The sequence below is a fragment of the Malania oleifera genome, chromosome 10 (genome assembly GCF_029873635.1).
Source record: "Malania oleifera isolate guangnan ecotype guangnan chromosome 10, ASM2987363v1, whole genome shotgun sequence".
NCBI lineage: Eukaryota > Viridiplantae > Streptophyta > Magnoliopsida > Santalales > Ximeniaceae > Malania > Malania oleifera.
Window position 1 is genome coordinate 44,503,554 of NC_080426.1, and position 15,134 is coordinate 44,518,687.

General features: G+C 35.5%; 1 protein-coding gene across 1 annotated transcript; it reads right to left on the reverse strand.

Annotated features, from left to right (window-relative positions):
* Nucleotides 1-353: 353 nt before the first annotated feature.
* On the reverse strand, nt 354-2,936 carry LOC131165922 (phospholipase A2-alpha). Its single transcript, XM_058124101.1, has 4 exons — nt 2,528-2,936; nt 2,271-2,313; nt 1,979-2,104; nt 354-875 (listed from the first exon to the last, which is right to left on the reverse strand). The coding sequence occupies exons 1-4, from the start codon at nt 2,696-2,698 to the stop codon at nt 700-702; spliced, it is 516 nt and encodes a 171-aa protein (XP_057980084.1). The 5' UTR covers nt 2,699-2,936; the 3' UTR covers nt 354-699.
* Nucleotides 2,937-15,134: the final 12,198 nt, after the last annotated feature.

Here is a 15,134-nt window from a genome sequence, read left to right on the forward strand (position 1 = left end):
AGTTTCTATTTATTTAATAAATAATATTTCGTGACATGAATTTTGAAATTTATATTTATATTTATATAAATTTTTTTTTTTAAAATAATATAATTTTACACTACCATTTTTATAAAATAAAAGAATGATTAATACTTCTATATGTGGAAATACAAAAGGCAACTTTATTTGTTTTTTGGTGCCAACCCAATCAATTGTGTCGTTTCACTTAGAGAGAAAGGAGGATATTTTGATAGAGGGTAAGTAAGTTGTTGACAATTTATACGCACTCATGTATGAATCGTCGTCCTCTGATAAGACATCTCAACCTTCGCCTTATCCCTAATTAATTACAATAATTAAAAGGACAAAAATTAAGAGCGAAAAAATATAACACTCATATTGGAAAAACAAATTAAAAAGCAAAGAAGTTAATTAATGGAGGAACAATATTAAAGGCTGGACTAAACAAAAGAATCAAATATAGAGAGTAACTAATGAAACGAAAATACTAGTCTCTCTTGGATGATATCCCAAAAAACATCGTCGGGATCGACACGGAACCGAATGTAAGTCCTACGACTAATTCACATCTGGTCCTGCATTTTCCCGAAACATTTTTCGGAATACTGTCCCGAGAAGGCTAATCCTTGCATTAATGAAAGAAGAGAAACGCATGAGCTACTAATTAATTGAATGCAAATTGAAGAGGAAGGGTAGCTAGGGTTTGTGGAGGTATCTTCCAGCAAGGAGAGCAGCTTTCATGACGAGGGAGATGACATCCACAACCTCCTCAACTGGGCAGCTGTTCCCTTTGAAACTGTGGCCTCCTGAGTTCTTGAAACTGGCCATGCAGTTCAGGAATTTCTGGCTGCACTCTTGGCTCAGATAGTCATCTGCACCACCCACGCGTTCGTTAATAATTACAATTCTTCATTTCATCACTTGATCAACCCATTAATTAATTAACTAATTACGTTCTATTACTTTAACTAATTACTTTTATTTAAAGACGTGTTTGGATTAAGGATTTTGTTTTGGAAAAAGGAAAAGAATGGAAAATAAAAAGAAATTAAATTTTTTATCATATTTTCTCACTATTTCAAAAACTAATGAATTGAATATTAATAAAACATAAATTGAATACATATATTACTTTTCTATTGCTAATACAAAAGAAATGGATTTTTTCTTGATTTTATTTTATTTTAAATAATTTTTTTTTCAAAATTCCACATCATCCTTAGAAAAATTGTAATAATTATAGCGGTGGGCACCCTGTCCTGTTCTTTTGTTGGTAAGTAGAAAAAGTCAGTAGGTCATCCGTGACCATGTCTGTTGAAATTTTTATTTTCTATGAGTTGTATTTTTATCAAAAATTATTTTTTTTTGAAAATAAAAAATATTCATAATGTAAAATTTTGAGAGTTCATAAAAGTAAAAAGTGTTTCCAGACATTATAATTAATGAAAATAAAAACGTGAAAAATTTTTCATTATTTCACGAACATAATAATTAGAATAGATATTTTCATCTTAACTAAAACCTGTAAATGATTATTTGAATTCATGATCTAATATTCTATGCTATGCATTAGCAAAAATTTTACATTTTTAACTTGATCTATAATTTTAATAATGACAATTTCTCTAGCAATTCTTTCGAAAGTTATCTTTTTCTCTGTTGATTAAATTCTTATATTATGATTATTCTATTCTTGTGAGTAAATGTTTTTGAACCGAAAATAATTAACCATAATCCCAAAAAAAAAAAAAACGATGAATAATATGCAAGGATGAAAGTTTCTTTATCAACATCGATGCAATGTATTTTTGAAAAAGAAAAAAAAAATAATTAATAATAAATTTTATATGAACCCTTTTACACTTTTTATCTATTTATTTATTTATTTGGGAGGGGTAGCTGATTAATTAAGTTTTAAAAATGAGAAATAAAAAAAATATGATGTAATGTAATGTAATTAAGATGAAGCACTTACTGTTCTTGGAGAGGACGCAGGCGTCATGCTGCATACAACAAGCGTCGAGGCCATCGCAGGGCGTCTCCCCTGGGCATCCGCTGTACAGCAGCCCGCAGTATTTCCCATATCTTAACAATGGCGGCACTGTTCAATTATCCATTTTACATGTATACATATATCCAATTTTTATTCCACAAAATTTAATTAATAAAAACATGGACGTTGAAGATTCCCAAATTAATTAATTAAATTTTTTTAAGAATCCATAAATAAAATAATCGTTAAAAAAAATTATAGAGGGGGTACTTACCGGAGCAGAACTCAGATTCACATTTTCTACTGCACTCTTTGCTCTGCAAAATGAAAATAATTATGAAAGAAAAATTAGAACACAGAAAGCTAGCTAGCTACAGCTGTTTTTCTTTCTTTCTTTTTCTTCTCTGTGATAGAGACAGAAGATGATAATTAAAAAGAAAGGGATCAAGCAAAATAAATGAAATGGGCGGTGGGGAAAAGATGATGAGAAGCAAATAAGGGAGAGGATTGATGAGAGAAACAAGAAGAAACCAGAGTGACGGAGGAATCAAGTAGCTGAACGCCGACGTTGAGAGCATGGACGTCGGGAAAAAAAGCATGAGAGAAGAAGCAGAGGGCGAATATTATAAGCAGTGCTGATGAGGACGATGAGAATAAGAGAGCTGCTAAGGAGTTGGAGGGATTAGCTATTGCAGCAGCCATTGTTGTGTAAGAACTGATCGAAGCTGCAAGCTAAGCAGATCAGAAGTTGAAGATCGATGAGCTCTTCTGATCTGAGAATTAAATTGACGACAGCTACCTAGCTGCTTCTCAGCCTTTAGCAGCTAGCGGGAATTCTGAAGAGGCGTAGACTATTAACAGTAACATTAATATGGGAATGTATATAAAAGGTAGAGGGAGGGCGGGGCAGGGGAGGGGAGGGGGACATGGTATTTGGCATGTAGCGACTCGTGACATGTTTTTGATTTGTAGCAATAGTATTCACACCTCTCACCAAATTATCATCTGTCTCTTTTTTCTATCCAACGCCATTAGGAAGGAAGTACGTGGTGGGGAGGTGGTGGTTGTCGTGTCCATCTCGCATGTGAATTATTTCCATTCAACCAAACTTATTTTCTTTTAACATACGATTCATTATTTTATTCATTTTGATAAATTATTTAGAGATACGTCACTCCACTTGTTTATTTGCCAACTTTTTAAATATGAAATATGTGGTGATGTATTAACATAAAATGTAGAGTTATGCTAACGGTCACCGATGACACGAGTTCGTCACATTCAGCATTTTTATAAAATGTATGAATGGTTAGACCTATTTATCGCATGTTTCACATCTAAAAAAATAAATACATATAATAATGGGCCTTTTGAACACTCAAACTTATTAGCACCGGAGGAGTCTATAGGTGTGTTTGATACACATGAGTGAATATCAACTTGATCCAAAAGCTTAAGTCTATTGGGGGTTGGGCACAACCATGTATATAAGCATCCATCATCCACTCACTTTTTTCAATGTGGGATAAACTCACAAGTGAAATTCTCAACAATCTCTCCCTCACTTGTGAGTTCTAACTGCTCCCCCTTGAACGGAAGCTCCTTCACTTGTGAGTTCAACCTTGTAGGGACCTGAATCTGGAAAATAAATAAAGAAAAGAGAAGGGAAATTAAAAAAGGATAAAATAGTAAAACTCGTCGACGAGGCTCCATTTCTTGTCAACGAAGTCTCTTCTATTGCTCGGTGACGAGACGCAAGGCCCATCAATGAGGAGATACCGATGGATTTTTAGAGATTCTATAACTCAGGCTCATTGATGAGGTCACCCTCTCAGCCACAAGTGACCTTCTTCAGCTCGTCAACGAGAACTCTGACTCGTCGATGAGGCTTCTTGGGTCAACCTTGTTTATAAATATCATTTAGTTGCTTAATGAGGAAGAAACTTATTTTTTTTCTCTCTCTCTCTCTAGAACACGAACCAACCCCCCCCTCTCTCTCTCTCTAGGATTCCATGTCGTATGTTGCCAGAATCAACAATCCAACATCACTATGTGGATTAGGAGGAGAATCTCTACAGTTATAGCGGACCAGATTTTCGATCTGAGGATTTTCATGTTTTTCCCTAAAATCGATGTAAGGATCTAATTTTGCTTTTGGTTTGGTAGTTATGTAGTAGTCGAGATTATAGTGAAGTATTGATCTTTGGTTTTTAGGTTTCAGGAATCCTAAGTCGTTGTTCTGGATCGATTTGTTCGAGTTTCGATTTTCAGGAATAAGGTAAGGGGATTTGTTTACTTCAGTATTTTTTTAAAAAACTGAACCCCTAGAAAGATGACTTATGCCTTTATGTGCATTTTAACTACTTATCTGCAAAATTTTATTGGGTATAAATGTTGTTTCTTATTATTTTATGATTTACGATTTTTGAAAAAAATAGGGGTTTTTGGTATATGAACTCCAAACTTTCCAAAACTACTTTAATTATTTTAAAACTAAAGTAGGAACTGCTTGATACCCATGTTTGCAGTCCAAATGGTATTTTTCAAATTATATCGGATTATGATGAAACGAGTGTGACATATGATAGAAAATGCAACATATTGAACTGTATACTGGTAAATGAACTATGAAAACTGAAATTCCATCTTGTTATTTGAAAATGTGGAAAACAGGTGCCGATTAATCATCGAGCTTTATATGTAAAAAGGGTTGAACCGAGGGCATTTGTGCTGGTTAACACCACTGTCTGACAGAAATAAAGAATGCATGAAAGATTGCATGATTACGATTATGAAATTACTGGAACTGCACAGGTTGTTATGTTTTATTGTAAATTATTTATATGATTGATTGGGACCACATTTTTTTACTAAAAGAGTTGAAAGACACTCCGAAGGAGTTGAAAGACACTATAAGATATCTAAAGCTTCAAATAGCTTAAGGCGCGGTTCCGTTGCTAACTGAGGTACAGTGAGTTATAGGTATGGAGAAAAGACACACTAGTGATAGCATATCTTCTCTTACTGAGTGTCGTCTCATCCCAGTGACTTAACATTTTTCAGGTGATCCAACTAAGCGAACAGATCAGGTTTTTAGGCAAAGAGGTTCTGGCGCTGTCCTTTTTTGAAGGGTGAGTGTTTCCTGGGTGTTGTTTGTTTGGGTAGATCCCAGGGTTTTAATGATGTCACTAGGTACTTTGTGATGTATATTTTGGGACTTTTAGATTTTTGGTATTACAAATATTGTTTATAGTTTTATGTTTGCCGCTGCTTAGGAATGTAATGTGAATAAAGTTTCCTTAGTACTCCCTTGGGGCCTGAGATGTTTTCAAAAGGTAATATAGAGAGATTTGATATATATGTAAAAAAAAAAATGGCATGAAAAAGTAGGTCGTTACATAAGTACTGATGGAACACCCGATTCATTAGGTCCATAAACGCTGCTGATGCATTAGTCAATCCGAACGACATTACCAAAAACTCGTAGTACCCATACCTGGTTCGAAAAGCTATCTTTGAAGCATCCTCTACTTTAACTTTCAACTGGTAATATGCTGGTCGTAGGACAATTTTGGAATAGACCTAGGTCCCCTAGAGCTAATAAAATAAATCCTTAATTCTAAGAAGAGGATACTTATTCTTGACTATCACTTTATTTATCTCTCTATAATCAATGCACATCCTAATAATCCCTTCTTTCTTCTTTACGAACAAGACTGGTGCTCCCAAAGGCGACACACTAGGCTTGATCAACCCTTAATCCAACAAATCCTACAACATATCTTTCAATCCCTTTAGTTCGGCTGGAGCCATCCAGTAGGGTGCTTTAGATATTGGTGCTGACCCTAGTAGTAAATCCAGGGCAAATACTATCTTGTTCTAGTGGTAAGTCAGGCAATTCCTCTAGAAAAAAAAAAACATCTAGAAATTCTCTAACTACTGGAATATCAACTTGTTTCAATTCTTCCTTTGGCATCTCTTTTATATAAGCAACAAACCCCTGACAACCACCCTAAAGCAGCCTCCTCATATGAATAGCCGACACTAACTGTGGCTGTTGGGAGTCCCAGCCCGGAGTATATAGTCTAGAGGGGGGGGGGTGAAAAGACTCTTTTCGCGGAATACATATTTTTCGATAAAATAAAAACTCTTGGTAAGATATAAGAAATTAAATCACAATATAAATATAAATCATGCACAAGATATAAAATAAAGAGTGTAAGGGAGAGAAAAAACAACACCGGTATTTTTACGTGGTTCGGCACAAAGCCTACGTCCGCACCTTAGCACCAAGCCAAGGATTCCACAATCCACTATAATCGCTTATTCCGTAGCGGAGCAAGCCTTACAAACTCGGGAACAAATCCCTACAGCTCACAAAGAGCCTTTACTGATTCAATTCACAAAGAACCTTACAACTTGGTTCACAAAGAACCTTTTACAAGAAGATGGAAGATTACAAAGAATGCTCCTTACAATGAGCAAATATGATTTACAACTCAAACCTCACACTATTCTCTCAAGAATTGAATCAAATAAAATAAGTGACTAAGAGAGAATGAGCACATGTAATGAAGAACTAATATGCAATGTGCTAGGTTTTGTATAAAATGATGTTTTTTTACTAACAATGATCAAAGACCTTCAAAATCATGTTAATACAAGTCTAATAGCTGGTATTTATAGCCCAAGAGCCTTAGGAGTCATTAACTAGCCGTAGGGGGGAAGAAAAGATATTTTATTTAGTAAACTAGCCATTTTCCACCCGTTAGTGTCATTTTGCCCGCTGGACTCATCAACTAGGCCCCTGCACTCGTCGACTAATCATATATTGCACCTTGTCGACAAATCCCCTGTGTTCATCAAAGAGGTCCCTGAATTAGAAATAGTCATCAACATGAAAGTTGTGGAATTTTGTCTTAACTTTCCAGGGACACCAAGATCGTCCCATCTAAATTTTTCTATCAAAAGTTATGCCCAAAATACCAAAAAGTATTTAGGACTCAAGGCTGCACTACGATAGTGATGATTGCTTTGTTTGTCCTTATCAAAAAGCGCTTTAATGACTCAAAACATTTTTGGACAAAAGTATATGAAATGTATGAAGTCTAATGAAGATTAAAACTTATCCAAATGAGTTTTCTTTTGAATATAAGACATCTTGATTAATAAAAAAACGTTTGAAAACTCGTTTTGATATCTTATATGCTTAGTGTGTCCTTTTATAAATAAACTTGACTTTCTTTGAACCTTTAGGACACAAGACTCGTTTTGATAAAATCGAGACTAAGTATGAAGATGTTCCAAATAAAAAGATGTTTGAAAACTTGTCTTTTTAGAAAACATATTTAAGTTTATGATTCATTTAACAAACTCTTTAAGTTTAACTTTGAAAGTCATGAAAGGTGAATTTGTGTTTATGTCTTTAGTGCAATCCTATATGCTCATGTGCCTTAGTATTATTATGCAATGGCTCAACTCTTACTCAGAAATCATGCAAGACACACACCACAAGAGTTACAATATGTACTCACTCACACAACCCTTATTACAATTAATTTATACACAATAAAGGATGTGCTTTAGTGCTTTCGAGTCAGCGTCCTTCCGATCTTTCCTATTTGATGTCTACTCAGTCCGATCTTTGCTTCTTATTTGGTACCTTTGTGTATCCGACACTTTGTACCTATACTATATAAGATTTGCAAGGATGAAAAATACTAGAAACAACAAATAGGTTAATATCATCAAAACATATAAACCAAGATAGTGTAGCTGTCAGGGCTAGTAGTGGCGAAGCGCGCACACATGATCCTACGAATTTGAATTCTTGCTCACCTAGGGGTCTAAAAATCACTTCTTTTTTGTTTATGGAAATCAATGCTGGCATAGTTAGTTGTCAACCAATCCATACCCAATATTACATCGAACCTCTGCATGTCTAATACCACAAGATTGATTGGTAATACTTTCCCCTGAATGCTCACTAGATAGTTTTTAAATACCCTCATACACCTTGTTGTTGATCCAGTCGGCATGACTACTGACAACTCAATATCTAATAGTTGTGCCTCAACCCCAAATAATTTGACATATCCTAATGATACAAACGAATGAGTGGCACCTGAGTCAGATTAAAACAACAGATTTATATAGTGAAACAACAAGAATACTTGTCACAACATCACCTACAACCTCGGTGTCTTCTGACATCAATGCATAATCCCTCGCCGGAGTTGTACTCCTCTGCTAACCTCCACGGGGTGCCTGAGTATTACCTCGAGACTATCTGGGAGTTATAATATACTACGCACGAAAGACTCATGCAACATGACCTGGTCTACCATATCGGTAGCAGAACTTCCTCCCTGCTCGGCATTCTTCCCTGTGTCTTCTCCTACATGTCAGGCAAACAAGATAGGCCTGCTTGCCCTGAACCTCATAGCTCCCAACCTCCTACCTATGCCCACCGCTATGACCACCTCTCCTCCATGGGCCCTAGCTAAAGCCCGCCTAAAATTCAGGAGGCGTAGGCCTTTTCCTCTAGTTCAAATTCATATATTCCTTCGCCTGAGCACTTCTGATGGGAGAGTGAATGTATCGTTCATAGAAAATTTCTTTAAAATAGTTCCATGTCAGGGTTGCTGAATTTTGCCTTTGTTCCTCAAATAACTTCACCGACATCCACCAACGCTTGGCTTCCCCGGTCATTTTAAAAATAGCATACAAAACCTTCTGCTCATCTGCACAGTGGAGACTTGCCAATATTCCCTCCATCTCTTGGATTCATTCCTTCGCAACGATTGCACCGGCTCCTCCACTAAAAATCGGGGGATTCATACTGATAAATTGCTCGATAGAGCAGTCCAGGTCAACTATTCGGCAGTTCTGCCCCCTCAAGTTCTACACAATACCTGCCATGACCTGTTGGCCTGCACTACGCAGCATCCATTTAGAGCCACTACCACCTATGCTGAAAGCCCCCATGTTGCCACTACTTCTAGCATTCATGTTGCTATTTCTAGGATCCATTCTGCAAAGAAAATAAACATGGTATGAGGACCCTATCTTCATAATACAACTAATACATTTATCTAACTAAAATCTTATATCATCAACCAATCTAACATCCTTATTCTCAATTTAAGATTCAGCCCCGCAATTTAGAAACACAACCCAACAATAGTTTACTATGGCTTTCCTAAAATCATCGCCCCAGGAAAATCACTGAAACTACCTCGAAGTTCTTGCTTCTCCACAATAGAATAGAACCCTAAATTCTCATCTTAATTTCTTAAAATTGACTCACTAAAATTCTATTCCTATATTCTGGTATTGTTTTCCGTTGTACATTAAAGTCTACAGAACCTAGCAACCTAGGTCTTGATACCAAACTGTAACGACCCAAAAATTCATACCATTTTTTTTACAGCTATAAACTATATTACTTTAACACCCCTATAATATCGATTATAGTTTATCGGTCCAAAAATGGGCACCAAGGATTCCCTGTTCATAAGACAATACACCTATGCAGCGGAAAACATAAAAATATTTAACCATAAATACAATACCAGAATTCATTATTTTTCTCAAAACATATATGTACATCACTCCAGTATTCACCACTAGATCAACTAGTATTTATAGAAAAACACATCTCTCAACATACGCTTACCCAACAGATAGGGCAGTATAAGATCCCCTATATTTTCGAGCCTGATCTATTCGTCTAATTGCTTCACTTGAAATATGTTAAATTACTAGGATGAGACAAGTAAGAAGAAATATGCTATTACTAGTGTGTGGCAAGTGAGTTTACATAAATAATATACTTATAATTAATTGAAACTGAGATAACATGTAAAGTAAAATACAATTTAACTCACACGACTTAAAATACAACTATTGCTAAACTTTCTATTTAATTATACTTTTAGTAAATATAAATATATTTGTTATTATTCTATAAATTTGTATATATAACTGTGAAAACTTCCCTAGATGACAGTATGTCATGATTTAACCCTTCGTGATAGGGTTGTGCGGGCCACAAGCGGGACTAAACACTGGTTGGCCTACCAGTGCTAGTCTAACTATATATATATATATATAGCACGAAAGGCCTGCTCCACTTGGTCTGGTTGCCAGGGGGCTCTCTACTCTACTTGTGGCACAAACGGCATTTAACACCACATTCTATCTGAGATGTATGGTTGTAATACTATACTGTATAGCTACAGTATAGTACTCTGTTAACTGTTCTATTCCATCAGGGTCTGATACTAAGTAATACTATATCTATATAATTTCTATATGTTTTACCATGATTCTATATCAACTGTAATTACCGTGATGCTGTAATTCTCTATATTAACCATGACGCTATAATATAACTGTATCTCTATATCAACTGTATTTCTATATGTCATGGTTCTATAAACTCTATGTCATGGTTCTGTATAACATTGTATATATATATATATATTCATAGTTCTGTAAAAGACTGTATATTCATGGTTCTATAATCTAAATAAATTGTAATATCTGAATAAAAATGTATATTTGAGTAAACTATAATATCTAAATAAAACTGTATATCTGAGAAAGCTGAGTAGAATTCTATACTATACTAATATTACTCATGCCACACTACTAAATAAAATTCATTAACTATAATTTGTAATACCATATAATTTCTTTCTCTAAACACCCATAAACATACACTACACTTTACTGGTAAGAAATTCTGATTTAACTAGCATAGCATACTTCCCTTACCTAACTAATTGGGAGGTATGATCTCAACTTTATCCTCACGTCCACGACATACCAAACTTAAAACAATGAAATAATGTACATTTCCTAATTCAATCAACCCAAATTTAGAATAATAACTATACTCGTCTTTTTCCCTAGGTTCACATATCTTTATCCATGAAATTCTAAATTGCTAGTTATTTATTAGCGCTACCTGAGTTCTTGAGAGAACACCCGCTGGGATCCTTAACCCATGCCTATGGTATTTGGAAACCCAAACCCTGAAATCATAATACCTTAGTTTAATCAACTTAAACTTCAGTATATTTTCATCTAACACAAGATCTGGGTTCATAAAAACCTATTAATCATATAAACCCTATGATAACCTACTTACCTTGATTTTGGGATGATACCTGAACTTCTCAAACCAAAATTCTGTTTCGGCTAAGTTGTAGAGAATCTCCCCACGATCAACGTGATAGTTTCTCGATAATGGGTCCCATGGCCTAGGTCAATTTCGGCCTTTCAAAGGGGATCTCGCTTGGTGGGGTCCATGAGCCAATTTGGCATTAGTAACCTAGCCTAATTTTGGTCCTTCAAAAGGGAACCTCCATTGGTAGAGTCCATGATCTAGCTTGGTTTTGGCAACCTAGGTTGAATTTGGCCTTTAAAAGGGAACCTTGGTTGATGGGGCCCACTACGTAGCTCGATTTTGGCCTTAACAAATACCCCTTCTTCCTCAACTTGGTAACTTGAACCAAGCCACCAGGAGACATGGGTTTTCAACATGCTCCTCTCAACCAAGGTGCTACTAGTTTCTTATTGTGCTTAATCTATCTTGGACTAAGATTTCCTTCCTCGTGTCACTTTTGATGGGATATTTCTCAAGTTCCCAATGTTGAAGCTTTGGTGCTTTCCCATGATAGATGTATGTCCTATTGTCATCGCCTAGTTTTTGGCGATGCCAATTTTTCTTGCCAAAAGAGAGATTATGCATGCTTCTTTATGCATTTGCTTCTTTCCTTCTTCTATTTGGAACTTTCTACTTGCTATCTCTCTTTTCGTTTCTTTGGAGCATCATCTTTGGAAGCCTTCACAAGTCATCAACTTTTATCGCCACCTTTAGATTCTTCAGTAAGTATGTGTCTTTTTTTCTCCTTTGGTAGTAGTCAGGTAGCTAGCCAGCTTTTAGAGGTCTTTGTGCCTCTTGGGCTTGGTTGGCTTCCTTTGACAGACTTGGCCTCCACTTAAGAGGTCTTTATGGTGCTTAGGCTTGGCAGGTTGCCTTTGGCAACCTCCACTTTGGAGGTATTTGTGCCTCTTTGGCTTTTTGTTTATTGCTACATATAGCCATTATGGAGCATTAACATTTACAATCAAATATGCGACACTGATATTTATAATTAATCACATACACAACATTGATATTTACAATCACTCATGCATAACTGTCATTTACAAAGTTAAATATTCTCAAAGGAAAAGGTCACTCAGTTTTAATCATAGTACCTTTTCAAGAGATCGACATTCCAAGTCTTTCTAAGCAGTATGCCTCCTTCATTCTCCAATCTCTAAGTTCCCAATTTCACAAACTCTGCAATTTTGTATAGGCTATCCCATTTCTACTTCTTATGATTCGATTATGCTATGGTGAATCAACTCTTCGCAACACAAGGTCTCCTATGCCAAAGGTCCTTTCCTTGACATTGGAGTCGTAATATTGCAACACCTTTTGCTTGTAAGTTGTAGATCTAATCTGGGCTTATTTGCACATTCTCCACTTAGTATAATTTATACTATTCAGTTAATTTAGTTAACAGAATTAATTGAACCCAAAAATTGAACCAAAAATAAAAAAATTAAAATTCAATGAAAATAAAACCAAACCGAATTGAATAATTTTTTAATTGAATCAAACTAACCAAATTTTACTTGATTAATTTGATTAATTCGGCTTTTACTGAATTATGCTCACCCTTAATTGTAGGTGTCTCGTATTATACTACTCCTCCCCTTTTTGTAACCTACACTGTTACCCCTCCCTTACTTTTTTCTGGAGAGAAAATTGTAAACGTCATAGCTTTGTTGACATGTGAATGGGCCAACGTAATTAGCCATAAAGCCTCTCGTGTAAAGGTTCTTATCATAATGAGTTGTATAACTCGTTTAAATAAGGAAAACTTTGAACCACTTTTATTGCTAGACTTAAAAATGACTACATAGTCAAATTTTGACCATAAAATTGATGCAATAATTTAAATGTAGCAATTTCACAATTAAAAGATTTTTCATATTAAAAAATAAATAAATCATTAACTTTAAATTAATATTAGTACTTTCTAAATAAGTTTATTTTTGTACAAAAAATTAATGATATCTTTTGTATTATACGGGTCTCTACTAATAATTAATATAATAAGAAAATATTTGGTGTGTTGTTGTTGTGTCATTGTGGGACCTATCCTGTAGCACCTCGAACTCGGTGGGGCCAACCCGAAGTGCTATTCTCCATACATATATCTCTGATACCATAACTGTAATGACCCGAACCCGAAGTGGGATAACGGGTATACCTGTCCATAATCTAGTCTATGAACCAAACAGTGGAAGCATAATATACATAACCCCAAACACAATACCAGAGTTCTACAGTTACCTCAATTGCATACATATCTCCCCAGAACTACAATAACATCCCAAGATACTCAAAACATATCCAAGTTTATATACATAATTGTATCTCACAAGTACTTACTCTGAATTGTAGTATTTAAGCTCTGCCCTAGAACTCTCTAGGCTTGATTCCTTGGAATTCTTGAAACATTGGAATTATAGGAGTGAGACACCTCTCCATAAGAAGGAATAGATTATCATCAATGTGTGGCAACATGAGTTTTAGTTGTGACGCCCCGATTTTCGTACAATTTTTTTTTTCAATAAGAAATAAATTATCACATGTCTTCCATAACATTCACAAATCGGCCACGTCAACAATCCTACTATCATTCATACGACCTAACTCGCATTGGGTAGTAGGTAAAAATTTAGTTTATTATACAACCTAATAGCGGAAGACAATATATACATATCAGTCAGAATACAATACCCAGAGTATCCATATACACATATACACAATACTATCTCATATCCAAAAACAATACAACCCTAGGGAATCACACCTCCCTAGTCCAAACTCACCCTGTATATCAGGGTCCCAGCTCCCTATGATCATGGAGCTCTACCACCTGGCCTATCTCTGTCCCATGAAAAATTTAGATAATTTGGGTGAGACACATCTCAGTAAGAAAGAATAAATTATTTACAGTGTTTGGTCATATGAGTACAATTATAATACACTTTACTTTTCAAATCACCATTTCATCTGAGAAAATACACTAATATATACATTCTCACAATCGTATAGATATACAACACAAGCTTTTATAAGCTTTAAAATCATTTATCAAATTCAATGATATCCAACACATAATTATCCGCGAAGTTCCTGAGAATAAGGAAGATTACCCGCCCATACAGGTAGCTTCCCTCTGTCCTAACACGTTATGCAGCCAGGTATGGCCACATCTGATACCTATCAGGGCACGCACCTTACTCAATAAGCCCTCAGGTGGAGAGTTTCACTTCGCCTTAATTATATATGTCATTAACTCACACAATGCATTTCTCATATTTAGCATTCTTTATTTCTCAATTTCCATTCTTTCTTTCATTTCTCACTTTAGCCAATTTTATCATTCTTTTACTTTTGGTTTCCATTTTATTTTCCGGCTCATGGGTATCCTCGGTATCAAATATTAACATCGCGTATGTAACTCATGGCCACCCTGAGAATCTTTCTATCCACGCCATGCTTCCCCCCATGGTCAAGGTTGTGCGGCCCGAAGGCTGGATCTAACCGCGGTTGGCCGACCCGATTAGATCAAATATCATATCACATATCGCGTCTATAGTACGACTGGCCAGCCTATAACCCTGATCTGGACTCAATGGGCCCAACAACCCTACAAAATGGCACAATCGACTGTCACGCCACACGCTCCAAGAGTCTGTGTGGTTGCACTAACACCACTAGCAACGGTATCGTGCTCAATATCATAACCAACCAACAGGGTTTACCACCACATACCCATAATTATTATGCGGTATTGGCATTTTATCATTCGTATTTCACGTATTTCCACATTTCTCATTTTCATATTGCAAAATTAACATTGCAACATTCTCATTTCACATATTCACATTTCAATATCAGTATTTTCAACACATTTCATCATTTAAATGATATTTTCTCAGTTCATGATTCATCTCATCTCATACTATCATATACATATCTTATTTCACAATTACTCAATAT